Consider the following 26,384-nt stretch of genomic DNA (forward strand, 5'->3'; position numbering starts at 1 on the left):
AGTTCCGGCGGAGGTCGGCGTGAGAAGTCCTCAGTCGCTGGCAAACGGGCGTTGCAAACGGCCTCCGTCTCGGCGCGGGAAGAACCCGGGACTTGCTGAGGTGAGTGGAAGGAAGCTCGGCGGGAACAGGGTCAAGGCGGAGGGGGTGGCCCCGCAGGCCCGGGGGTCGGGAGGGCGCCACGTCCGCGCGTGGCCGGCGCCATGTTGAAGCCTGGCAGAGGCAGAGGCCGGGAGGAGGGAGTGGGGCTGAGGCTTGGGTGGGAAGTCGGGCCCCGGGTGAGGGACCGCGGAACCAGCTTCCTGCGCTCGTCAGGGCCGGGCCGGCCCGGGGACCGAGGAACCCGCTTCCTACCGGCACTTCCGCCTTCGCTTCCTCGGCGCCACTGCGCATGCCCGGGGTGGGTGGTTCTTTTCGGTTTTTGCTGCGCTTGCCTGTTTCTCAAATTCCTGAGACCTCCCCACCTTCGGTGAGGACAGTCTATGTATTTACTTATTTATTTGTTTATTATTATTTTTGTTTTTTTGAGACAGGGTTTCTCTGTGTAGCTTTGCGCCTGTCCTGGAACTCGCTTGGTAGTCCAGGCTGGCCTCAAACTCACAGAGATCCGCCTGCCTCTGTCTCCCGAGTGCTGGGATTAAAGGCGTGCGCCACCACCGCCCGGCTTATTATTTTATTATTATTATTATTATTATTATTATTATTATTATTATTATTATTATTACTACTACTACTACTACTATTATTATTATTTTAGAGATGGAGAGCTCATGTATCCCAACTCATTAGGTGACCTGAACCCCAGAGCAGTCTCTCTAGTACTGGGATTACAGACGTGGCGCCACCACGCCCTGCCAGCCGGGTCTACTTTAGACCTCATCTCGAAAGAAAAAACAAAACAAAACGAAACAAGACAACAAAACACCCGCCTTTAATTCCAGCATTTGAGAGGCAGAGGCAGGCCGGTTTCTCGGAGTTGGAGGCCAGCCTGGTGCATATCGTGAGTTCCAGGACACCAGGACTCCATAGTGAGACCCTGTCTCAGAAAACAGTATAAAATAACCCCGGAAGTTTATTTGTGCTATAATTACTCACAAATAAGAGAGGCCACCTCAAAACTCAGTGAAGGGCTGGGACTGGGGCTCATTTGGTAGAGCGGTTTTCTAGCGTGCAAGAAGCGCTGGGTTCCAGCTCCGGCTCCCACTAAACTTCAAGTATTGGCACATGGAGGTAGAGGCGAGGAGGATCAGAAGTTAAGGATTCTTGACTAGATAGGAATGTCAAAGCTAGCCTGGGGTGTGTGAGACCTGGTCTCTCTTTCATTTTAAATTCCAGAACAGTTTTGAGTTTAAAGAAAAATAAATAAATAAAAAAAATAAAAATAAAAACCGGGCCGAAGTGACAGCGGCCGCACTCCATCTTGACTTTGTGTTGCTGGCAGGTGGGAGGAGTCAGGAGTTCAGCACAACCAATTGGCGCCACCTGCGCGCTGGGTCCAAGCTGCTGGATTTCCAGTGTTTTAACAGCTACCCTACAATGGAATGAGAGAGCTCATTCTCCTCCCAAGAGTTGATGGCTCAGCACAAAGGAATGTCCAGAGAATTCCAGAGCAGGGAGAGGTGGTCCTAACAACAGCCTGTTCTGGTTTTCACCTGGAGGAATTCCATGCATCAGGGAGAAAAAAGAGCAAAGGGTTAGAGCCAGAGCGCAGGGAAGCCTGACTTGTGGTCCTGCTGTTGTCTGGATGTGTGCCATCCTTTCACTGACCAGGGCACCAGGGCCGCCGCTTTGTTGTCAGTGACAAGTTGGTATTATCTGCCGCTTTGTTGTCAGTGACAAGTTGGTATTATCCTCCTTTTTCGACTCAGTAGAAGGCTGTGTGATGTTCAGCTTTGAACTAGCCCAGGATGACCTTGGTGTTTTTGCCTCTACTCCTTAAGTGTTGAGATGACAGGTGTGTGCTATCATGCCCACTTTTTTATTTTTGTTTTGTTTTAAACTTTATTTTTGTGTGTATGGGTATTTTGTCTGTATGTATATTTGTGTACCATATGCACGTCTGGTATTCACAGACGTCAGAAGAGGGTTTCAGATCTCCTGGAACTGGAATTACAGACCGTTGTGAGCCTCCCATATGGGTGCTGGGAACCGAACCTGGGTCCTCTGCAAGAACTGCCTCTTAACTGCCGAGCCATCTCACCTGCCTCTAGCTCTTTGGTTTTTTGTTTGTTTTGTTTTGTTTTGTTTTGTTTTGTTTTGTTTTGTTTTTTTGAGACAGGTAGCCCAGACTGGCCTCAAATTTTGGTAATCCTCCTGCCTCAGCCTCCTGAGTGCTGGGACTACATGTGCACACTATCATGGCCAGGTATTAATACCATTTTTAGGGACACGGAAAGATGCTGTTAGGAAGGAGCTGCCTCCAAGTGTTTCTGAGACTCCCAGTTGTAAGCAGATTTCAGCATCGGGTCTGAAGGGTTAGTGGGCAGTCAGCAGCTTTCTGGAGTGTGACTTAACTATCATGTGTCAGGAGGAATGAGCTCCAGTGGGGCTCACTTATTCTCCTGGTCAGCATGAATGGGTTCACCCTGTCGGGAGCTGAGAAGAAAGACCCTGGTCCTGAGCCCACTGTCCTCATCATGGGCAGTGAAGTTGGTGGCATGTGCCTGTAATCCCAGCACTCGGGAGGGTGAGGCAGGAAGATGCGGGGTTCAGGGCCAGCTTGGGGCTATAAAGGAGGCCTTATATAGTGAGAGTCACCCTCCACAAAACGGGGTGACTGACGACTTTCCACAGCCGTGGTGAGGCTGGAGAAGCCTAGGAGCTTCATGCCTGCTTGCTGTTACTGTTCTAGAACATGAGCGACTGGATGCCCATTGCCAAGGAATATGACCCACTTAAAGCTGGCAGCATTGATGGTACAGATGAAGACCCTCATGACCGTGCTGTGTGGAGGGCCATGCTGGCCCGCTACGTACCCAACAAAGGCGTTACCGGAGACCCCCTCCTTACCCTGTTTGTGGCACGACTGAACCTGCAAACCAAAGAGGAGAAGTTAAAGGAAGTCTTCTCCCGCTATGGTGACATCCGGCGCCTGCGGCTAGTTCGGGACCTGGTGACCGGCTTCTCCAAGGGCTACGCCTTCATCGAGTACAAGGAGGAGCGGGCCCTGCTGAAGGCCTACCGTGACGCTGACGGCCTGGTCATCGACCAGCACGAGATCTTCGTGGACTACGAGCTGGAGCGCACCCTCCGTGGCTGGATCCCTCGGCGGCTGGGCGGTGGGCTGGGTGGGAAAAAGGAATCTGGACAGCTGAGGTTCGGGGGCCGGGACCGGCCTTTCCGGAAACCCATCAACCTGCCCGTTGTCAAGAACGAGCCGCACAGAGAAGGAAAAAGAGCAAGGAGGGGGCGATCTCGATCCCGGGACAGACACTGGGACCCCAGGCCCAGGGAGCGGGACCATGACAGGGGCCGAGAGAAGCGCTGGCCGGAGAGGGAGCTGGCCAGGGTGTGGCCCGAGAATGATTGGGAACGCGAGAGGGAGTTCAGGGAGGACAGGGCCAAAGGCAGGGACAAGAGGGACAGGAGCAAGTAGAGCCAGCGTCAGGCTCGGAGACTACCCAGAGGCTCCGGCCATCAGGCTGGGCCAGTTCCCTTTCCAGTACGGAACCCAGGCTCAGGCGGACCTAAGCGCCTGTGCTTTTGCGGTGTTGAGGCTTGAACCGGAGAGCATGGCATGCTGGGCAGTGCTCCACTACAGGGCCACAGGGGAAACCGCTGTATGAGAAGTCACCCGTCCCCTGTGGAAATACATGCTTTCACATGCTTGCCCTCCCAGCACCGGGGCGGTGGAAACAGGTGTCAAAACAGAGAAAGACGGGATAATCAAGAGTGTGTCTTCTTTCTCACACCCTTCGAGGTGGGGTTCAATGTTGCAGAGGGGATAGTGCCTTACAGCCCTCAAATAGCCTAGCGGTGGCACACACCCTCATCCTAGCACCGGGGAGGCTGAGGCAGGAGGACAGCGAGTTTGAATCCAGCCTGGGTTACAAAACAAGACCCCGTCTCAATAACCTACAAGAACTGGATGTAACACCGACATTGACTCCTGGGGTGCCTTGTCTTTCCCATCTTCGTGTTTAGGCTTTGCTGAATTGAAATAAAAACAGGCTAGAAAAGCCACGTACCGGGAGAACTGTCCAGCCCGCGATAACCAGCCAGCAGCAGGCTGGGCATCTGGGTCAGCAGGCAGCGGCTCCCAAGTGGGCATCACCCGCTCCCTGCAGAAATGCTGACGGCCTGCTTTCCCCTGGCTGGCATTTATGGTGCAGAGCAGTCTCGCAGGGCGGTGAGCTGTAGCCTACGGCTTCCAGCCCTCTGAAAAGAGACCTCAGCAGGAGGGAGAGGACAGAATGGGAGGGCCACGGTCCTGGACTACCCGGAGCTGGTCTGAAGGGTCAGTGTTCCCTTCTTCTGACTATCTGGATTCGGGTCTGCTGGGCCGCTGAGGTGCTGTGAACTCAAAGACTGCTCTCAAGACTTGAAAATTGCCACTGGAGAGCTAGCAAGCTGGCTCAGAGCATAAAAGTCCATGCTACATGGACTGGAGAGACGGCTCAGCATCTGAGAGCACTTGCTGTTCTTGCAGAGGACCTGGGGTTGGTTCCCAGTACCACACAGTGGCTGATACATGACTGTAATCCCAGTTCCAGGGGATCTGATCTGATGCCCTCTTCTGGCCTCAGGCACTAGGTACCTGTGTCACATACAGACACATGGAGGCATTCATAGAAACACATACAATATAGTCAGATCTCTTAAAAAAAAAAAAAAGGTCACACAGCCTAACTGAATCCCCAGAACCCACAGTTGGTAGACCCGACCTCTGTGGGTTGTCATGTGAGCTCCACGTGAGCACCATGGCGCACACATCACAGATACAATAGTAAAAGTGGCTACCGGAGCCGAGCCTGGCATGGTGGCACAAGCCTGTCAACCCTGCACTTGGGAGACACAGGACGGTTAAGAGTCTGAGGCCAGCTAGGGCCATATAAAAAGATCCTTGCTTTAAAAAAAAAAAAAAAAAATGAGTTGTTATCGAATTTTCTACCCCCTGTCTTAGCAAAAATAGTACAATGCACTGGGTACGGTCCCATCCATCCCATGATCTTAGGAAGTGCTAAAGTCTGACGCCTTGAACCCTGATTGCTCTGCGCATCAGCAGAAAGCACACGGGCCAGCTTCCAGGTCTTCCGATAGCCATGGCAACCGTGGGTGAGCTAGGCGTGTGATCCCCAAGCCCCTGCCTGTCCGATGCCCTTCCACCCATACCAGTCTTTCTCATCCGCCATAGCGTATCACCCAACCCACTTTAAGGCATTGTCTTCTTTGCATAGGACCCAGTATGTCACACAAGGAACATGAAGAAAAGATGACAGGAAAAACACACAGGAAACACGCTGATGTCTCATCCTAAACAACTTTGTTTGGTTAGTACTGTGTAGCAGCCCATAGCAGATTCCAAGGCACACCACTTCGGACAGGCTGCTTGGGCCTCTAAGCCTTACCACGAGCAGCAAGTGACAATCCCAAGGTTTGTTTCCAGCCGGTGGCCGGGAGGACTGTGATGATTTTCTCTTGTGTCCCATCCAAGTTGGGCGGCTCATCCCAGGACTAGAGGCTCCGCCTGTCCGATCCATACATCCTGTACAACCTGCTACCACCAGGGCAACTTCATGATATAAAACTCTCCTTCCACGGCTTCTCGCTAACATGACAAAGGCCATAAGAAAACAGAACAACTAAACCTAGGAGTCAGACAGCCATGGTAGGTGGTAAGTGATGTGTTCAGCACGGGAAGCTTGTTACTAAAATTAACGAGGTCTCGCTTCAGATCCTTGTCTTATTAAATATAGGTGCTAAGGGGTCAGAGGCGTTGCGTATAAACTGGGTAGCCCTGCAGATAAATAAACACTTCTTTAGAATCTGGCATCAGTTTCTCATCATCCCTCCTCAAAGCAGACAGTTCGTTTGAGGGGTCGATGTCGAGGCAGCCACCCGGGGCAGGCGGCGGTGGGCGGTCCAGGAGGCGGGCACGGTCACAGGTGCTGTAGCGCTTCCTGCCCCTGTTCTGTGTACCCGTCATCTCGGTGGGTGTTCGCCCACTGGCCAAAGGACTCGTGGATGTGCATGGGTCTCTGCGCGTTGGCTAGGCGCTTCTTGTCCCGGGAGAAAAAGCTAAACCTTTGGGAAGGGGGAGAGAAAAACAAAGATGGGAATAAGCACTTGCTGGCTGCTGCTCTAACTACCCCCTTCTTTCAATGCTAGGACACACAGGAGCAGACACTGAGGGAAGAGATCCATTCTCAGTATGGGGATGCAGTCAGCGGCAGTCTAGAAAGCACCGGGGCTTCTGGGTGTCATTCAGTCCCAGATCCTTTGCGCTCACACAGAATGAGCAGTTTGCATGTATGTGATGGGGGGTGGGGGTGGGCAGGACCTTCCACCTGGCTACTACTGGGGGATCAAAAACCCCGAAACAAATTGACACAACTCAGGTCCTCACAAAGGCCAGGTATAAGGGCCCTATGCTCAGCTACACACTCAGCCCAGGAATTTTTTTTTCCCCCTCATTTTTAGAGATAGGGTCTTAGGTACCTTAAGCTGGTCTCCAAACTCATTACATAGCTGAGGATGACTCTGAACTCCTTCTGTCTCTACTTCCCAAGTGCTGGGATTACAGGCATGAGTCACCATGCTTAGGTTTATGGGATGCAGGAGATCGAACCCAGGGCCTTGTGCATGCTAGGCAGGCACTCTACCTACTGAGCCCCAGCCCCAGCCTAGAAATTTCTCTAATAAATCTAATGACTCTTTGAAAGAACCTGAAAGTTGTGAGGAGATGATTCTGAGGCAAACCCATTCTTAATATTCATTCATTCATTCATTCATTCATTCATGTGTATGTATGAGTGTGTGGGCAGTCAAGTGACATGGTTCCTGTATGGACATCAGAGGACAAACAGTGGAGTCAGTTCTCTTCTTCCACTGTGTGGGTGCCTGGGGTTGATCTCGGGTTCTCAGCCTTGCTGGTCTGGACCTCAATCCACGGAGCCATCTTGCCAGCCCTCATAGCCACACATGCTAGGTACGTACGTGTTCTACCACTGAACCACAATTCCAGTGAGTGTGTGAATGCACTTGTGTGTATGTGTTTGTGTGTGAGAGTGAGTATGTGAGACTGTGTGTAAGCATGTATGTGTGTGAGTGAGTGTGTATGAGTGTGTGTGAGAGTGTATGTGTATGAGTGAGAGTGAGTGTGTGAGTGTGTGTGTATGTGTGTAGGTCTAAAGTCAGCTTGAGGAAATCAGTTCTCTCCATCCACTCCATCTTAGGTGCCAGGTATTGAACGCAGGTCCACAGGCTTAGCTGCATGCATGTTTACTCCATCAGCCATCTCACCAACCCTCCGCCCACTGACAGTCATCTTACAAGACTCTACAAATCGCCCAGGCTAGCTTTTCACTTGTGATCCTCCTGCCTCAACCTCGGGGGGTCATGCTTGGCAGCAAGCACATTTGCCTGCTGAGCCCTCTGCAGACCCCTAAACTTTGTTTGAGTCAGGGTCTCTCGTTCACCGACTGCCATCTCCTCTCTGCTCTGCCCTCAATAGGAGAGCTGGGAGTATAGGAGCTCCGGGATCTGACTTGACATGGGTCCCGGAGATCCGAACTCAGCTCCTCACATTTGCTGACTTCCAAGTCCTGGGGGTTTTGTTACAATCATGTCTAGTGAAGAGGATGTTCCCCTTCCGGGGCTACTGGAGCCACACTCCCTTTCCAGCAGGAATAGAATGTTCTTTCATCCTTAAGCCAAGTTCACCTGGGGAAATTCTCTAGGGCTTTGAAGGGCGAGTGTGAGCCGGCAAGGCGAGGCGAGGGTTCACACTGAACAGGGGGGCTCTTTCTGACACAGAGCAGCCGCGGAGTTAGCTAGCCCACGACTGCAGCCTCCTCCCTGTGGCGTCTCAGCCTGACGTAGGAAAGCCACCTGCAGATACCAACCCCCCTGCCCCCACTTTTCTGCACCAAAACCGAACAGCTGCCAAGACAAAGCTGTTTAGAAAGCTTCAGCACGGAGAGGGAGAAAGCAGTTAGTGTCACTCTTGGATCCCGAGGGTGGGGGGTGGGGGCGGGGGCGGGGGCATCGATTACTGACCCGTCACTTAAAGGACCTTCTTTACTGGATCATGGACAAGGTGGTTTTTTTAGAGCCAAAACAGAAGAGACAGAAAGAATTATCGGTGACATTCCCGGCTGCACTCGTGGAGGTCAAGAGCAACAGTGGCGATCACACTTCCACACCCACTTGAGATGCCAACAAGCAGGTGACGGGCCATGCAACTGAAGTGGCCACAAGGGACAGGCTGGCGGAAGGCACCACAGCCACTCTAAAGGCACAGCAAAACAAAAACCCAGAAAAACACCCCCAAACACAGACAGTGCCTACGAGGGACACGAGTCTTCGCACAGGCTGCAACGTGGGGTCATCAAGGATCAATCCAGCTGCCACCATGGGCATGACGGCTGTAAAGAGCCTGCTTCCAGAAGCAGATAGACAGAGCAGATAAAAAGAGGGCAGTGTGACCACGAAACCCGCCCCCCAGAGGAAGATCCCGCCGCCGAGAGCTACACATACGGTCTGTGTGACAGGCAGAGACATGCCCCGCCATGTTCCCTCCTCAGAATGTGACCCATGAAGACACAGGGCCCTGCTGGAGGAGGGCACAGTGCGGGAGAGGGCCCGGTCTCAAAAGGATTGATGATGACCTTGTATAGGAGGAGAAATCTGGACACAGACTTGTGGACAGAGGCAGAGATGGGTGAGTGATGTTCCTATAGGCGAAGGAAGCCCAAAGGTCACTAACCCCAAGAGGACGAGCCACCTGGGACAGTCTCTCTCTCAAGGAACCAATCATGCTGAAAAGCACCCGTCTTACTATTGTTAGTATATATATTGGGGGTGAAATCCAGGGCCTGGTGGATTCTGGCTAAACACTGAGATACTGAGGTGTGTCGTTCCAGGCTCTTTCTTTTCCCCATGGGTGGGGACAACACAGAGTGGCCTGTATCTCAGGCTGGCTTCCATCTCACTACATAGCTAAGAATGACAGTGAACTTATGATATCTAGGCTGCCACCTCCCAGGGGCTGGATTTATAGGCTCATGTACTGAAACTGAGCCCAAGGTTTTACGTACACTAGGCGAGTGTTCTCTCAACCGAGCTATTATTATTGTAGCTTTTCAAGACAGGGTTTCTCTGTGTAGGCCTGGCTTGGCCATCCTGGAACTCACTCTGTAGACCAGGCTGGCCTCGAACTCAGAGATCCCCCGGCCTCTACCTCCGGAGTGCTGGGATTAGAGGCGTGCACCACCACAGCCTGTAGAGATAGTCTTTATGCTAAGCTGGCCTCAGACTTACTATGCCACTGACGCTAGCTTGAACTCCTGATCCTTGTGCCTCTACACCTCCCTGGGGGCTGGGCTTACAGGCATAACCATGACTACCACGCCAGATCTTATTCGGTGCTGGTGATGGGATCCAGAACATCATTCACAAGTGCAGCCAACTGAGTGTCATCACCAAGACACACTCAGATGAAGTCTGTGAGTCCCTCCCTGTATCTACACCATCTCACTGTCCATCACAGAGGAGCTGGGAGCCGCGGTCCACCCAGACGGCCACTCACACTGACACTGAGAAGGAAGGGCACTTTTTTTTTCCTGCTAGCTGCTGGGCACAAGAGGCTTTGGGGGTTCCAAGCCACACTACTTTGCACCCACTTTTTCCGGGACACCCACTCAGAGCCCCTGCTCCTCAAACGCTGTCTCTGCAAAGCAGGAAGCCTAGACTCCATGTATCACTCTGCTTAGAGAGGTGTCTGCCCACCTACACATACAGGGGCCATACTGATGGCAAGAAGACCTGAGTCATCTGGAGCATCCCAGACAGATGGTCCCTTTTACTGCTTCCGGGTCACCTGGACAAGCCCGACTTCTATAGAGGTGTAACAGAAATGAAGATATTCTTTTTTTTTTTTTTTTTTAAATGAGGTGTGGTAGAACACACTTTTCTTAAATATATAATTTTTAAAAAGTTTCTATACACATTGGTGTTTTGCCGACACGTATATCTGTATGAGGATAGTTCCAGAAGCCCTGGAACTGGAGTTACAGACAGGTGTGAGCTGTCATGTGGGCGCTGGGAATTGAACCCGGGTCCTCTGGAAGAGCAGCCAGTGTTCTTAGCCACTGAGCCATCCCTCCAACCCCATAATGAAGATATTTTAAAGAGACACTTCAGTCTTTCACTCTGACCATCAGCCTCTGAAAACAAGGAATGGGAATTTCCCCAGGAAGCAAGTACTTGTCTCCAGAGACTTACAAAGCTGACCACCTCATAGGGTGAAACCCAAGTGCAGGATGGGCCAGTGATGGGGGTGGACCACACCTTGGCTGGGACTGCTTAGATGTGCCTATCTGTTGCCTTCTAATTAAACCTCACCCTGATTTCAGGACCCTGAAGATGGATGTGTGTGTGTGTGTGTGTGTGTGTGTGTGTGTGTGTGTGTGTGTGTACATCTCAATGTGGCCACATTGAATAAATCTTCTTTTTCTGCTTTTCATTATTAACTTGGTTCTTATCATTGGCTTACTCCAGACAGGTGGCTGAATCTGGCTTCTTTACCGACTATGACCCGCAGGATCAGTAAGAGAGGGACAGCTGCTCCTGTGACTGTCAGGCCAAACTTTGCGCATCTTAATTATGGTGGACATGGTTTTAATGCCTCCATCCCTGCTGAGTATTTTTGGAGGGTTCAAACCAAATGAAGTGTTAACTCCTGGCATTTCATGGGCGGCTTCGAAGAAACTATTCCTGGCTAAGGAGGGGTGTGGGGGTAGAAGGTCAGGCACGGAACACACTGTCGTCCTTACTGTTGCAGACAGAGGCGGAGCATACTCCAAGGCCAGCCTTTCCGGTCCCTAAGGCCAGCTGCTGCCTTCCTGTCCCCCTCCAGACTACCCCCTCTCGGCTCTGCCCAGCGGAAAAAGCCGTCCCGTGCATGTGTGGGATCGACTCTGAAGTGGGGACCACACAAGAGGGACACTGGTGTTTAGGGTTTGCTGGGGACAAGGCTGGAGTCACTTGAGGCTCCCTTGTGACCTCCCTGGGCTGTGCCAACCTGTCCTCTCAGGCCAGTGGCCTCACAGTCACAAGCTATTCTTGGACCGTCTTCAGGCGCGCTGTTTTGACTGGCAGTGGGAGGTTCTGGTTCCCTTGTTGTGCCCAGCCCAGAAATGTCAAGTCTGACGGCTTGGACTCAGGGTGCATTTGAGAGATAAGGGGCCCTGGGCAGTCAGCCACTAGCTGGGACATGAGGATGTGAGAGAGGAAGAGAGAGGTAGGGAGGGGGACGTTGTATGGACAAAAGACCTACTTCAGAAGCCCAGCTTTGAGTCCTTCCTAATTGGACAGATTTGAATGGAGTCTGTGGCATCCCTGGGCCTCAGTTTCCACATCTGAGAAATGGGGATAACTGTCCCAGCTCCGTGACTCTTACCCCCTTCCACTGTGCCTGGTGGTTCTTTATTACCTGTTGGGTGACAGAGGTGTGGGCTGGGATCAAGGGTCCACAGCTGTAGGTCAAACACAGTCCAAAGAAGAAGAAAGGGACAGAAGTCACAATATGGAGAAGAAGGGCTCTAGCAGAGCCCGCCAATGAAAGTTGTCAAAGGCCACAGATCCTGGTCAGCAGCCGAGGAGGACAAAGGCTACCAGTGTTGTCCCCTGTGCTGGTCAAAAGCCCTTTGTGCCCCATGGCTGCCCCTGTCAGCCCCCCCTAGAAAGCTGGCTGCCACAGAACTGGCCACCTGTGCAGCATGGACCGGAAGTGCGGCCTCGCTCTGTCTCCGTTCCCGTCTCTGGAGCTGACAACCCTGTCGGGCTCACGAATACCAGGTGTTGTGGAGCAACCTGAGGCAAAGCTAAAGAGGAGAGGAGGTCTGGAATACAGCCACCTGGGAGAGCGTGGCAGACGCTGAGGCCTGCTCGTGTGCTGAAGCAGGGTCACTGCATTCTAGATTTTACCCAACTTGACACTGGAAAAAAAAACAACTTTCAAAAAACTATTTGTGCTGGGCAGTGGTGGTGCACGCCTTTAATCCCAGCACCCAGAAGGCAGAGGCAGGAGGATCTTTGTGGGTTCGAGGCCAGCCTGCTCTACAGAGCGAGCTCCAGGACAGCCAGGGCTACACAGAGAAACCTTGTCTTGGGGGGAAAAATTTGTGTGTGTGTGTGTGTGTGTGTGTGTGTGTGTGTGTGTGTGTGTGTGTGTGTGATGTGAGCAGTTCTTCTGTCCACTTTTATGTGGGTTCTGGGGAATCGAACTTAGGTCCTCAGGCTTGTGTTCTATCCGCTAACCCACCTCACTGGCCTCTGTTTCGTTTTTCTCTAACCCCAAGTTCTATTGGCCTCCAGTTCGCAATTGCCCCGCCTTCTGTGAGTGTCCCATACAGCATCGTTGCCAGGACAACAGGCTCAAACGTCACCCGCTCTTCCATTTTTTCTAGACCTTCAGAGAGAAAAAGGAATCTCGTTTTTGTTTTTTGGTTTTTTTTTTTTTTTGGACATGGTCCCCATCTGTAGTCTGGGTGTCTCTCAAACCAGTGGCTGTTCTGCCTCAGCCTCCCAAGTGCCGGCGTTACAGGTGTGAGCTACCACACCTACTGAAGACAGAATCCAAGGCTGGTGGTGGCTGCCCACCCAAGTCCAGGGTCTGAGTTTGCAGGCGCATGGCGAGGGACGGAGCCCACGCACAGGGAGCCAGGAGACAGCCACACCCGATGCGGGACCAGGCTGGAGAGCCTGGACTCCGACAATTTCTTCTCTCCAGTCATCGGAGTGGAGTTTTGATGGCAGATGGAAAACAGACCCACGGTCAAAACAGTGCTGGGACTTGAGCGGGGAGCTTTTCGGATTCTGTGCCTCAGAAGTATTTATATCTCTCTTAGAAGAACTCCAAAACCCAGCAGGGGTGTAGGGCCAGGCTGGCCAGCTTAGAGGAGCATCGTTGTCTACAACAGCGCTCCAGGAAGCTACCTCAGTGTTGGAGGGCCCAGGGCCCAGTGTGAGTGGGATGCCAAGGGAGTGGGCCCATCACACAAACCAGCCCACACTCCATCTGCTCAGAACTAGCCAACAATTTCCCAGCATGGTCACCGGAGTTTAAAAGGTAGAATGTATGGCGAACACCCACTTCCTCCCCACCCCCATGCTGCCTGCTCTTTTAAAGCTTCTACTGGGTTTGGGGGAGAGGCCCCAGGCCTCTTCTGTAAGAATAGCCCAAAGGCCCAGGTCCAGGGAGACCCTTCCAGGCTGTGACACCCCTGACCCTCGAGGTAGGTCTATAGAAGGCCTGAATACAGTACTCTGAGGTACTACCTCAGCAGGGCTCTGCCTCTTAACAGCGGCATGGCCACATTCAGACACCTCAGTTGCCTCCAGGGTCCCGTGAAAATGACAGTCTTCCACATACTAGCACCAGAGGGAGGCCCCACAAGGCCACCTGAGGGACGGGAGTTGCCCGCAGCAGCCTCCTGATGGGCACAAAATGGCACCTGACAAGGCTGGACAAGAACTCAGCCCTTCCTCTGACAGGCTTCAGGGCCCACAGATCTTCTAAATTGGACACCATTCCAAGACCCTCTGTTCTTTTCCAAGGAAAATGTCTGCAAACTTCCAGGAGGACCCAGGAGATCTACAACGCCAGGTCCTCCTGGATGGGTTTTAAGGTCCAGCTGATCACAGGAGCTACCTGCTGCCTTTAGCATGTGTCTCATACCAACCAGGGCCTGAGTCTGCATATACGTGGCACCAATGTACCAATGTAGACATAATAGCTCAGGGGATTTATCATCACAAAACCCAAAAAGGGGTGGACCTAGGCCCTCTGGACTGGACTGTTTGTTTTTAAGATCTTGCATAGCTCAGGCTATTCTTAGCTACTTACTATGTAGCCAAGGATGACCTTGAACTTCTGATCCTCCTGTCTCTACCTCCTAAATGCTGGGATTCAAGCACGGGCCCCTCCACCTAGCTACTTAAAGCTGACATCTCAAGCTCTGAAAATGCCTGAGCCTCTCAGCACCCCCCAAATTATTCACTGTACCAAACCCAGAGCCACATCCCATGCACCTTGTACACCCAAGCAAGCTCTGAGCACCAGCCACAGACCCCAGCCCCTCCCAGCTTCCCAGGTGCTCCTGAAATTTCTCCCCAAGAACTGGCGGTCCAGTCCAAGCAGGGAGATAACCACAACTGGGAGGCCAGGTCACAATGGTCAGAGAAGCTGGTCTCAGCCACTGTGGTTAGGTACAACCCTGAGAAGGTGCCCAGACCTGGAATCAGAGGTCTCAGGAACCCAGATGAGCCACGGGTGGCACAGTCACGTGGGAAGCCCAACACTTACAGTCGCTTGATCCCAGACTCCTGCTGGGGGGACGTTCTTGGGTGTATGATGGGCGGAGGTTGGGGTATTCGAGTCTCCTCTTCTATTTCTTCACTGAAGGCATGTAATAGAGAAGTCAAAATGATTCTGTGAGAACTGGAACATTCCAGAAGTGGACAGAATCGTTTGATATGGTGCAAAGTTTCTCGATGGGGTGTAAGGGACCTAGGAAGATGACAACCGGGGTCTCTCCTGGCATACTTTGCCTGGGGGTCTGGGAGGGTAAGTCTGTGGTCCCTCTGGCCCAGGGGAGGTGTTTCAAGATAAGTACTAGGTCCTCTTTTCCTCCTCTCTCTTTTACCCCCTCCTTTCGATGTGCATGGTATGTGTGCTTGTATGCACGTCTACAGACATGTTCTACAGATGTGTGTGTGTGTGTGTGTGTGTGTGTGTGTGTGTGTGTGTGTGTAGGCCCAAGGTTGATGGGGAATCATCCTCTACTCCCGCACCTTATTCTTTGAGGTGGGTCATCTCACTCAAACCCAGAGCTCTCAGCTAAAGTTCGTCCTGCTAGCCATCACGCTCTGGGGGTCTGCTGGAATGACAGGGGGGGCTATATCCTATCCCAGCATTTACATGGCTTCTGAAGATCTGAGTCCTGAATTCACGCTGGGGCCTCCACTATCTCCGGCCCTTCATCTGTCCTTTTTTGGGTTTGATTTTCTGAGACAAGATCTCATGTATCCCACGTGGGCTTTGAACTCCAGATGCAGGAGAAAATGGTGAAGATCTTCCCATCCTCTAGATCAATGGTTCTCAACCTTCCTAATGCTGCAACCTTTTAACACAGTTCCTCTCGTTGTGGTGACACCATCAACCATAAAGTATTTCTGTTGCTACTTCATAACTATGACTTTGCTACCGTTATGAATTGTAATGTAAATATTTTTGGAGCTAGAGGTTTGCCAAGGGGTCGAGACCCACAGGTTGAGAACCACTGCTCTAGTCTCCACCACCCAGATTCTGGGATTTTAGGTGTGTCCCAACATACCCAATCCTTTGAGATTGTGTCTTGTTATGTAGCCTAGACTGACCTCAAACTGGCCATCCTCCTGTCTTAGTCACCCGAGCACTAGGATGACCTATGTGTGCCACTGCGCTCTATTTTCAGATGTTTCAGCCCAGCAGAACATCCCCCACTTCCTGTCTTCACAAAATGCTGCTGATTCTGTGCCTTGATTTCTCCCCTCTGCAGGAAGCAGCTGACCCTCGATGACCCCCACACTGGAGCTCTAGACCACCTGGAAGGAAGGCCTCCTCCGCCATGAAGCCCTCTAGCTCCTCCTGTTCTCCAGATCCGTCTCTCCCCTTCTCTCTACCTGCACCAGGCCCACAGGGGGCTAGCAGTAGCCATGAACATCCGTGGCCCTACTTTTCTGTGTATCACATTGTCCCCAGCTGAGCTGGAGCTGCGTCTAGCACACTGGTCATTCTCCCGGCTTTCCCTTCACCCAGTGTTTATTTTCTTTATTATTCTTATTCTTTGTTTGTTTTTCGAGACAGGTCTTTTGTGTGTGTGTGTGTGTGTGTGTGTGTGTGTGTGTGTGTGTGTGTGTAGCCTTGCTTTCCTGGAACTCACTCTGTAGACCAGGCTGGCCTTGAACTCACAGAGTTCTGCCTGCCCCTGTCTCCTGATGCTGGGGTTAAAGGTGTGCGCCACCACTGCCTGGCCTCTGGCTTAGTATTCTTTTTTTTTTTTTTTTAAGATTTATTTATTACGTATACAGCATGTATGACTGCAGGCCAGAAGAGGGCACCAGATGTCATTACAGATGGTTGTGAGCCACCATGTGGTTGCTGGGAATTGAACTCAGGACCTTTGGAAGAGCAGTTCGTGCTCTTAACCTCTGAGCCATCTCTCCAGCCCCTGGCTTAGTATTCTTATTTGTGTATGTGCGTGTGTGCGTGTGCACGTGTGTGTGCGTGTGCGCGTGTTTGTGTGTGTGCGTGTGTGTTTGTGTGTGTGTGTGCGCGCGTGTGTGTTTGTGTGTGCGCGCACGCGTGTGTGTGTGTGCGTGCGCGTGTGTTTGTGTGTGTGCGTGTGTGTTTGTGTGTGTGCGTGTGCGTGTTTGTGTGTGTGTTTGTGTGTGTGCGTGCGTGCGTGTGTGTGTGTGTGTGTGTGTGTATGTGTGTGCAGGTGCAAGAGGGCAACAGATTTTTCTGAGCTGGAGTTACACACAGGTGGTTGTGAGGTGCCTGGTGAGGTGCCTGGTGCAGGTGCCAGGAACTGAACCTGGATCCTCTGTCGGAGCGATCTTACCCACGGAGCCATCTCTCCGTGCCCTCTTTTGTTTTTCGAGACAGGGTCTCTCACCGACGCCAGAGCTCAGTGATTTGGCTAGGCTGGTTGCCTGCCTACACCAGGGACCCACTTGTCCCCACCTCTCCAGGGCTGGGAGAACAGGTGGGAACCACAGCAAATGTCTGGGGACCTAAATTCAGGTCCTCCTGCTTGCAATGTAAACTCTTCCCTGACGGAGCCTTCTGTCTCCTCAGCCCCTCTGACAGACATCTGGTAACTCGCTCAGCAAGCTGTGCAATGGCCCGCTCGGAGACTGTGTGACCTTTAGGCCATCTGTAGGAAGGCTTGACTCTGCTGCACCAGTACCAGGGCGCCTGGGTTTGGGTGTGGCCACTGAGGTCAGGCCAGAGTTAGTCTGTTTCATGGGGCCTGCCCTCTCACCTCTTATAGTAGGCCAGCTCCTCTTGCAGCAGGAACACCTTGGACTTAAGCTCATTCCTCTCATGCAGTACATCCCGCAGCTCCTGCAGTGTGAACCGAGGGCGATTGGGGTCCTTGAGGTCCAGGGCAGCCTTCTCGGAGTCCGAGATGCACTGCTCTCCATCCGGCTGCAGCTGTACCTGAGGAAGGCAGACATGCGCCGTCAAGGGACTCCTGACAGCCCCCCCCTCCCCGCCCCCCTCGGATGCTAGAATTCTCCACCTCCCTAAGGTAGGCGGCCTGCTCAGGTCACTATTTTCGGTCCCCGGGCAGCAGCCTCCGCACATCTTCCATAATGCTTCCCTCTGGAGGTGGAAGCCAGCCACCTGTTCGGCGAGCGCCTTCACTGAGCGAGCCCTGCATCCCGGACTCCCACTCCACTCAGGATGCTATTACAAACAAGCAGAGTGCCTCCCACGGTGCCTCTGACTGCCATCTGTTGCTCTTTCTCCCCCGGGATCCCCTCCCATGGTCTCACTTAGACCTCTGCTAATCCGGTCAAGGTGTGTGGAAGCACCTTGTTCTTGGTACCGTTTTTTGTTTTGTTTTTTTTTTCATTTAACAAGAAGTCACGTCACTTTCCGTGACAGAAAGACCCCTCCAGTCAAATCCCTTCTTCCCCAGGGGCTCCTGGCATCTTGCTGGAGTTCAGAGCCGGGCAAGGGATACAGCTGTCTGTAATGCGAGTCACACAGACCGACCCCAGTGCGGTTCTGAGTCACCTGCCCTGGCTCCGATCACAAACTTACTCTTCCCACCTCCTTCCTGAGCCGGACAGTCTTCCAAAGAAATTGTGGTAAGACACATGAAACCCGCAGTTTAGCATTTTAAAGTATATTAGCTGCGTGTGGCGGTCCATGGCTCCAATCCTGTCACGTGGGAGGCTGAGGCAGGAAGGGTACCTGGAGTTCAAGGCCAACCTGGGCTACATAGTGAGCATGAGGCCAGCCTGGGCTACATAGAGACTTGAAGCCAGCCTGGTGGGGGGGGCACCTGTCTTCCATCCTTGAGCAATATGCCCAGGTGTGTGAACAGCTGTGTGTCATGGAGACTCGGTATAACTGTCTGAATTCTCTTTTCTACACCAGAGTGCTTCCCACGGCGGATGCACTGTTTTCTGCTCCCACCAGCCACACCAAGGGGCCCAGTTCTCCATATTCCACACCATACTTATCACTTGGCATTGGTTTGTTTACTCCCCTGTTTATTGTGTGGGCCTATGAGCGTTCTACAGAGAGCATGGCTGTGAAAGGGCAACTTTCGGGAGTCAGTTCTTTCTCCTGACCACGTGGGTCCTGCGTATCAAGCCCCGTGGTCATGCTTGGCAGCAAGCCCCTTCGCCTGCCGAGCCATATTGCCAGTTATGCAGACTAGTTTTATGTCAACTTGACACAAGCTAGAGTCATCTGAAAGGAGGGAACCTCAGTTGAGAAAATGCCTCCAAAAGATCCAGCCGTAGGGCATTTGCTTAATTAGTGATTGATGTGGGGGGGGGGCGGGGGGGCGGAGCCCAGCCCATTGTGGGTGGGGCTATCCCTGGGTTCTGTAAGAAAGCAGGCTGAGCAAGCCATGGGGAGCAAGCCAGTCAGCGGCCTCTGCGTCAGCTCCTGCCTCCAGGTTCCTGTCCCGACTTCCTTCAGTGATGAACGGTGATATGGAAGTGTAAGCCAAATAAACCTTTTCCTCCTCAACTTGCCTTTGGTCATAGTGTTTCATCACAGCAACAGTAACCCCAACTAAGAGGCCGGGCCCCTATTTCCTTTTTAGAGACAGGTTCTCATTCTGCAGCCCAGGCTGGCTGGAACCCACGTCAATCTTCCTGCCTCAGCCTCTGGAATGCTGGGGTGACAGGTGTGTGCCACTGAACAGTCCTTTCTCTCCCTCCCCTCCTGTTTCCTAATACTTGGGATATTTGGACCTTGCACGTACCAACACAAGCCACACAGCGGAACTGCCCCCGCCCCCCGCCCCCGCCCCCCTCAAACCAGCAAGCCAAATCCCAAGCCGTCCATTTCTTCAAGGCCATCCAGTGTCCGTGTACACCGAAGCCAGGATGCTCTAGAATGAGAAGCCAAGAGTTGGGCAGCACACCCCTCCCCAGCCCGTCAACCCCACAGGGAGAAGGGGACTCTAGACAGGGCAGTGGCTCTTGGCCGAGAGGCCAAGGGCTCCAGGAGGCTGAGCTGAGCTGATTCTTGTCCTGGACAGGCTGTTCTGGGGAAGGGACAGATGAAAGGAGACACCACCGCCTGCCGGGCAGGTCAGCTGAGCTACGGGGAAGGTCGAGGTGGGAGGGGAGGGCTCTGCCCACACCCATGGTTGGAGTCAGAGCCACTGGTGGGCAGCAGGAGAAGAAACAGGACTCCTGTGTCCCTGCAGGCCACTCAGCATCTGCAGACCGCCTTCCCAGCGAGGCTACCCCACAGGGTTTGACTTCTTGGCCCAGCCTCTTACAGCCTGTGTCAAAGCCTCATTCCTTTTCCTGGTTGCGTAATATTCTACCGAGGCCACACCATCCAGGGCCGGCCACCTCCCCAGACAGTGTCCTCCATTAAAGGGCATCCAGCATTTTACTAAGCACTCCGTGCCTTGCTGTCTGAGTTCAAACTCAGAACTGGGAACAGCAGGATCAAGAGAGAGACACACGAATACACCAATAAGTGAGGATCCTGGAGGGGTTCCTGGAGGCATGCTCCCTATGCATGGGGTGCTGGTGCATGTGTAGGAGTTTTCCACCAACTCTCAGCATCAGTGGCATGGACCAAAGGTTGCAAACTAGAGTCCCGAGGGCCACACAGTGTACCCCACATTTGTTTAGACCCCTGCTATGCCATAAAACCTACCGAATTAGCTGTCAACTGTCTTAAGATCTGGAGACTCCAATTCCACACCCTCCTGCCTCAGCCCCCCCGTGCGAGGTTTACAAGTGTATACTATCACGCCCCAGTGAACCTAGTGATAGTTCTTTTTTGCTTGTTTCTGTTCGGTTTGGTTTTTCATGATAGAGTTTCTCGAGTAGCCCTGGCTGTCTTGGATCTCGCTCCGTAGATCCAGCTGGCCTCGAACTCACAGTGATCCACCTGCCTCTGCCATCTCAATGCTGGGATTAAAGGCATTCCCTCACCCCCTGCAAACCCACCTTGACACGAAGGGTCCCCCTGGCTCCCCAGCAGTGGCTGTGTTCAGCCAAGACACAGAAAACTAGGGCTGGAGAGAGATGGCTTAGAAGTTAAAAACACGGGTTGTTTTCCTAGAGGTCCTGGGTTCAATTCCCAGCACCCAACATGGCAGCTCACAAGTGTCTATAACTGTAGTCCCATGGGATCTGATACCCTCTTCCGGTGTGCATAGACACATGCAGACAAAAACAGCCACACATAGTAAATAAATAAATAAATAAATAAATAAATAACTATTTTAAGGGAAAAAAAATCGTAGAGAGGTTCCTCTGGCCTGGAGCAGGGTCGGCTCTTTTGTGGTAGTGAGCATTAATCCCCCTAGAGCTTAGGCGAGTCTTAGGCAAGTGTGCGGCAGCTTTGCCTCTGAGTATTCATACCTGGAGAGTGGGAAGAACTGGGTTTCTATCAGCCATGACTCCGGTCTGTAGGCAGCCCGCCCGAGCAAGGCCCGTCCCAGCTGGAAAGCTTGAAGCAGTTCCTTCCACTAGGGTCATCAAGCCAATCAGAGGGCCTTCTAGACTCATCCCACAAGGGACTGTAGGGTGGCTCGGGTTATCTCAGATAAACCGCTCCCTGGGGGCTCTCTGGGCATAGGTGCCAGGAGATGCCTGGAGGCCCCAGGAGCCACATCAGCAGTCTGGGCCTCTAGCCTGAGGCCTGGCCTCCTGGGAAGTCTCCTCCGCGGGATCACCGGAGCCTGGACCCAGGACCCAGGATCTAAACCCTGGCTCAACCCAGCTACCAGGTTCTTAGGGTACTGTGGGATTCTGCCTTTGCTGTTGTTATGAGACAGTCCCCTATGTAGCCCAGGCTGGCCTCAAATTAGAAATGTAGCTGAGGATGGCCTCGAACACCATCCATCATCCAAGTGCTGGGGCTTCAGGCATGCACCACCATGCCTGGCCCTGTACACTTTCTTATCTAAAGGCCTGCTTCCTAGAAATTAACTGGATGCCACGCATCGTGATTTATTTTGCAATCCTGGAGCTGGAACCCAGGCCTTCGCCGGACGCTGAAAATGGCCCAATTCTGTGGTTCATGAATTATACCTCTCAGAGTCTTATGTCCAAGTCCACAGAGGGATCTTGTCTACTGGAGTCAAACTGAAGGACCGTGTGAAAGGCAGGTGTGGAGTTTGAGGCCAGCCTGGGCTACATTGTGAGACCCTATCTCAAGAACACCATGAAGGAGCTCAGTATACCACTCACTAGGTAGAGCGATTGCTCAACATTCACCAGGCCCTGGGTTCAATACCCCTGACTCTGCATAAACCAGGTGTGGTCAGCTGGGCATGGTGACGCAGACCTTTAGTCCTAGTCCTTGAGAAGCAGAGGCAGAGGCAGAGGCAGAGGCAGGGGGATCTCTGTGAGTTCTAGGCTAGCCTGGTCTACAGAGTGAATTCCAGGACAGCCCAGACTATGTGAAGAAACCCAGTCTCACAAAACCAGGAAACAAACAAAACAAAACAACAACAACAAAGAGCTTCCTCTCCAGCTCCAAATTCCTCAATAGCTCCCATCTCCCTCCTCCAGCCCTGCCCTAGGACTGAACTGCACCCAGCCACGCGCTGCATTCCCCAGCCTGGTTCCCGGCTGTTCCCTGCCTGGAATAGCTTGCTCCACATTCCACTGGAAACCTGCCCACCCGACCTGTCCCTACCTCCCCTCCTCCCCGTGCAAGGGCAAGCACTCTGCCACTGAGCGTGAGTGCTCCAGAGAACCTTCTGGATGGATGAGGGCCAGCCTGCCATGCCCCTCCACTTCACTGCCCCTCTCCCCCAATCCCCACATTTCTCTGCGTGGGTAGTATAAGATCCTGAACCACTGGGTCAGGGCTGTCCCCTTCATCTCCCAGAAGCCCCAGGTCTCATACAACCCCACTGCACTCCTGTTTGATTGACAAGCACCCTGGTCTTCACACAACTGAGGCCAACCAGGCAGAGTGATCCAGAACGTGGGCAGCCTTGATTTTACGCCTCATTTCTTCCTATTTTTTTTCTATTCGTATGCACACAGAGGCCAGATGTTGACATCAGGTATCTTCCTCAATCGCTCTCCACTTTATTTGTCTAGCTCAGCGATTCTGCTAGACGGGCTGGAGACACCCCGTCTCAGGCCCTCCACAGTGCTGGCATTATAGGCATAAGCGCCATCTGGCTTTTTGTATGTCGGTCCTGGGGATCCAAATTCAGGTCTCCAAACTCAGGTCCTCGAGTCTGCATGGCAAACACTTTATCGGCGGCCATCTCCCAGCCCTTCTCTCTGTCTCTTCTCTACTCCTCAGCTGCCAGAAAGGGAAGGTAAAACCAGCTTGTGCGGCCAATTGGTGCAAAATGTCCTCCTTAAGGGAGAGACCTGGAGCAGGGCTGAGAATCACATGGTTTGTAGGGTGATGCCCTTGGGGACTCAGGTTTAGACCAGCCCTGCCTGGTCAGAAGGAGAGAGACCTGAGTCTCTGGGGCAAGAGTGTGACATGGGTGCCCCCTGAGTGTGGCCGAGTGGCTCTGTCTTGGGCATGTGCTTTCTCTCTCCCTGCTGTGCATCTTTGATTCCAGGCCTGTATTACTGCAAAGCCATTGGTACCCGCCACACCTCACTTCCCCTTCTGACTGTTCTCCATAAAACCCCAGGGCTCAGCACACCTGCAGAAGCCATGTTAAGGGACCCCCATGCATTTCTGCTGCAGCTCAGAGCTGGCGTGGCACTGACAACCGCCTCGTGCTCCAGAGGGCAGCTGTGACCCCGGCCTACCCACTCACACCCCTGTGCTTGCCCCTCAGTCTCCAGAGTTCCGCTTGGTATCCACCTGGCTTGTGGACCCCTCTACAGCAGCAGCCAGGGACTCGGGAGGGCTCAGTACCTGTCTTCTAGACCTCTCCACACAGGGCTGACTCGGTGGTGAGCCAGCCTGAAGATTTCTGCTGGGACTCTTGGGGAAGAGGCTGGCTGAGCAGGTTGCTACCAGGGACCACGTCATAGCAAGAGCCCACCCGAGAATGGATACAAACTTAAAGGCAACAAAATCAAAACGACCAGAGTCAGAATTCCTCCTACCATCCTCTGGGCACCTGGAACGAGCTGTCCCTGAAGCTGTCTCGACCATCAAGTTCCAGTCACAGCCAACACACCTTTCTCTTTCTCTCTCCTTCAACACGGAACTTGACTCCATGACACTATACGCCCAAATCAGGTCGTAACCCTGTCCCCCTAAAGATGGCTTCTTCCTTACTTCTCTTCCCAGGTCCTAGTGCTTCAGAAGCAGCTGGCTCCAGATTCATCCGCTAGGCAAAGACTTCCCAGGCTGCAACTCAGTTGCCTGCAAGTTCATCTGCTCTTTGGAGTGACGAGCGAGGCATGTGAACATTAAACGGTCAGTGTACACCCAGGGAAAGAAAAGGCAAGCCCTGACTGTTCCTGTGTCCGCTGGGGACTCGGTCTCACGTTCTACCTACGGAAAGCCCAGCATCTCCTCCCTGACCCCGCTCCCCTCCCCCCAGCAGCAGAAAAGCTGTGCCTTGGACGCCATGCCAGCTGTTGACATTACGAGCCCATTTTGGGGTTCCCGAGCCCACCTGGGGATTATCTGGGTGTCAGACCCACTGTGCCCCTCTCCTGGCCCCAGGCCTCCTGACAGCTCTGTCCCACGGACAGGGAGGCCTCCAGTGCTCACGGCTTGCCTCTGCCTTCTTGTTCGCGTCTTTAGAGTAAGTGGGGCTCACACCCCAGGTGGCCTTTAGCCACTCTGAGGCAGGACCTAGTGGATAAATGTCCCCAGTGTCACCCCGTGGAAAGGCAGCTCGGAGAGGTCCTGTGTACTTCTTAGCAGCTCCAGCAGGGCTGAGTGTCCACAGCCCGGGGTGTGGCCTTGTCACCAGGCCTTCCGTTCACCTTTCCCCCTTCCCTGTCACACACTGCCTCAGGGGTCACCTCTCAAGTGTAGGTTTTGCTGGAAGCCCTGGTTACCAGCTCTTCCTGAGAGTCCCAAGTGAGGACAATGTCTCACTACCTGGACAGTCTCTTCCTCTCCAGGGTGGCCATGCTGGGGCTCAGTCCTTCCCTAATTTTTTTTTTTTTTTTTTTTTTTTTGAGACAAGGTTTCTCTCTGTAGTCCTGACTGTCCTGGAACTCACTCTGCAGACCAGGCTGGCCTCGAACTCACAGAGATCCACCGGCCTCTGCCTCCCAAGTGCTGGAATTAAAGGTGCGCGCCATCATCTCCTGGCTAGTCCTTCTCTTCTATACGAGGCCATAAACTCCTGGGACTCCCCCCCATTCTTCCCCCGCTCACAGCACCTGCCAACCCCTCGGATGCACACAAACTCCTCTCCCTTAGGAGCCTGCGGGCCTGGACCCAACTTCCACCTGGGCCTCACAGCCAGCCTCTCACTCCTCTTCACTGCACACCAGCCACCTTCACCTTGATGCCCCTGAGGCTCCTCCTGCCACAGGGCCTTTGCACGGGTCATTCTTCCCGCCTGGAACTCATTCTCCCTCCTCCTCCTTTATCCTTACTGATTCTGCCAATCACCTCTTGGAAAAGCCCCCTGAACCCATCCCAGACGAACCCACAGGGCTGAAGGAAGAGAATGTTGTCCCCTGACCTCCACACACTGTGGCACAAGCACACATGCACACACACACACACACACACACACATCTACCCTTCATAGAATAAAGTCCAGGGATTTTCAGAATATTCCGAGGTGTGCAACTACCACCACTGTCTAATTCCAGAACTTTTCCCTCATCTCCAAAGAAACCCTGCGCCCATTAGCCATTCACCACTGCCCCAGTCCCCGCCCCACCCATCTACATTCTGTCCTGGATCTGCCCAATCCAGAAATCTCAGATACACGGGCGGCACACAGCTTGTGGCCTTCTGTGTCTGAATTCACTGGTCATGAATTCTTCAAGGTTCACCTACGGGGTAGAGCGTGCTCATGACTCAAGTCTTTTTCAGGGCTGAGTCATATTCCATGGTGTGGAATAAGGATGGCCACATTTCCGTATTCACTTCCTAATTGGGCATTCTTTCCATCTGTCAGATCTGATGAGTAATGCTACTGTGAGAATCTGTAGTTTTCCTTCCTGGGTGTTATTTTTGCTTCTGAGAAAGGGTCTCACACAGCTCAGGTTAGTCTAGAATTTGATAACAGAGTCAAGGATGATTTTAAACTCCTAATTCTCCAGCTGTACCTTCCCAAGTCCTAGGATTCCAGACATGAGCCATCAAGCCAGCTTGTGTAAGTTTTATCTTTTTTAAATATGCGTATGTGTGTGCCTGAATGTGGGTATGTGTACACATGAGTGCAGATTCTCACAGAGGCCAGAAGAGGGCAAACGGATGCCCCGATGCTGGAGTTACAGGCAGTTGTGAGCCTCCAAATGTGGGGGTTTAGGAACCGAACCAGGGTCCTTAGAAAGAGCAGCAAGCGCTCTGAACTGCTGAGCCATCTCTGCAGGCCCCTGTACAGGTTTTTTACACGGACCCAGGTTCAGTTCTCTTGGGTATCCATCCAGAACTTCCAGTCCCTATAAACATATGCTCCGTGGAACAGCAGCCAGGGCTAGGCAGTTCTTACCATCCCATTCTCTGTGCCTGCTACACAGTCAACAGTCACTTGAAGAATGAATGAATGAATGAATGAATGATGAATGGATGAATGAATGAATCTGAAGTAGCCATCATTGAATTGCATGCCCTCTCTCGAATGCTGGTGACCTGGGCTTCTGGACTGGCTCTGCCCGTGCCCAGCTGTGTGTCCTCAGGCCCACAGCGTGCACTCTCACGCTCCGGCTCTTGCTCTCTCTCTTCCTCTCTCCCTCCTACCTTCTTAGGTAGAATGGGGAAAACAGGGCGAGTCTTCCCACGTGATCCTGGCCCACAACTCGGGTTCCCACACCGCCTCAGCACCAGCCT

General features: G+C 52.9%; 2 protein-coding genes across 4 annotated transcripts in view; one reads left to right on the plus strand and one right to left on the minus strand.

Moving 5' to 3' along the window:
* Snrnp35 (small nuclear ribonucleoprotein U11/U12 subunit 35) lies at nucleotides 1-3,603 on the plus strand. Of its 2 annotated transcripts, none has more exons than XM_059249346.1 (2): nucleotides 1-100; nucleotides 2,850-3,603. In XM_059249346.1, exon 2 carries the CDS (start codon nucleotides 2,853-2,855, stop codon nucleotides 3,591-3,593), a length of 741 nt encoding a protein of 246 aa, XP_059105329.1. In that variant the 5' UTR covers nucleotides 1-100; nucleotides 2,850-2,852; the 3' UTR covers nucleotides 3,594-3,603. The 2 variants fall into 2 exon arrangements, with proteins under 2 accessions (XP_059105329.1, XP_059105328.1); XM_059249345.1 differs by lacking the exon at nucleotides 1-100 and adding an exon at nucleotides 272-467.
* A 1,855-nt stretch (nucleotides 3,604-5,458) lies between these two features.
* Rilpl1 (Rab interacting lysosomal protein like 1) overlaps nucleotides 5,459-26,384 on the minus strand; it is a 35,285-nt gene continuing 14,359 nt past the window's right edge. Inside the window, exons 5-7 of one of the 2 annotated variants that reach the window (XM_059249308.1) lie at nucleotides 17,248-17,426; nucleotides 14,526-14,618; nucleotides 5,459-6,241 (exon numbers count right to left, since the gene is read on the minus strand). In XM_059249308.1, coding sequence (XP_059105291.1) covers nucleotides 6,097-6,241; nucleotides 14,526-14,618; nucleotides 17,248-17,426 — 417 coding nt within the window. In that variant the 3' untranslated portion in view covers nucleotides 5,459-6,096. Of the gene's footprint in view, nucleotides 6,242-8,332; nucleotides 8,595-14,525; nucleotides 14,619-17,247; nucleotides 17,427-26,384 lie in introns of those variants that run through there. The other variant, XM_059249309.1, reaches the window with a different exon arrangement.

This window comes from Peromyscus eremicus, chromosome 23, assembly GCF_949786415.1.
Source record: "Peromyscus eremicus chromosome 23, PerEre_H2_v1, whole genome shotgun sequence".
Taxonomy (NCBI): Eukaryota; Metazoa; Chordata; class Mammalia; order Rodentia; family Cricetidae; genus Peromyscus; species Peromyscus eremicus.

Excerpts from the sequence above, each read along its gene's own strand:
- Snrnp35 (XM_059249345.1), top strand. The coding sequence starts at position 390 with ATGCCCGGGGTGGGTGGTTCTTTTCGGTTTTTGCTGCGCTTGCCTGTT. Across the intron at positions 468-2,849 it reads CTGAGACCTCCCCACCTTCG|AACATGAGCGACTGGATGCC; the intron begins GTGAGGACAGTC and ends TTACTGTTCTAG.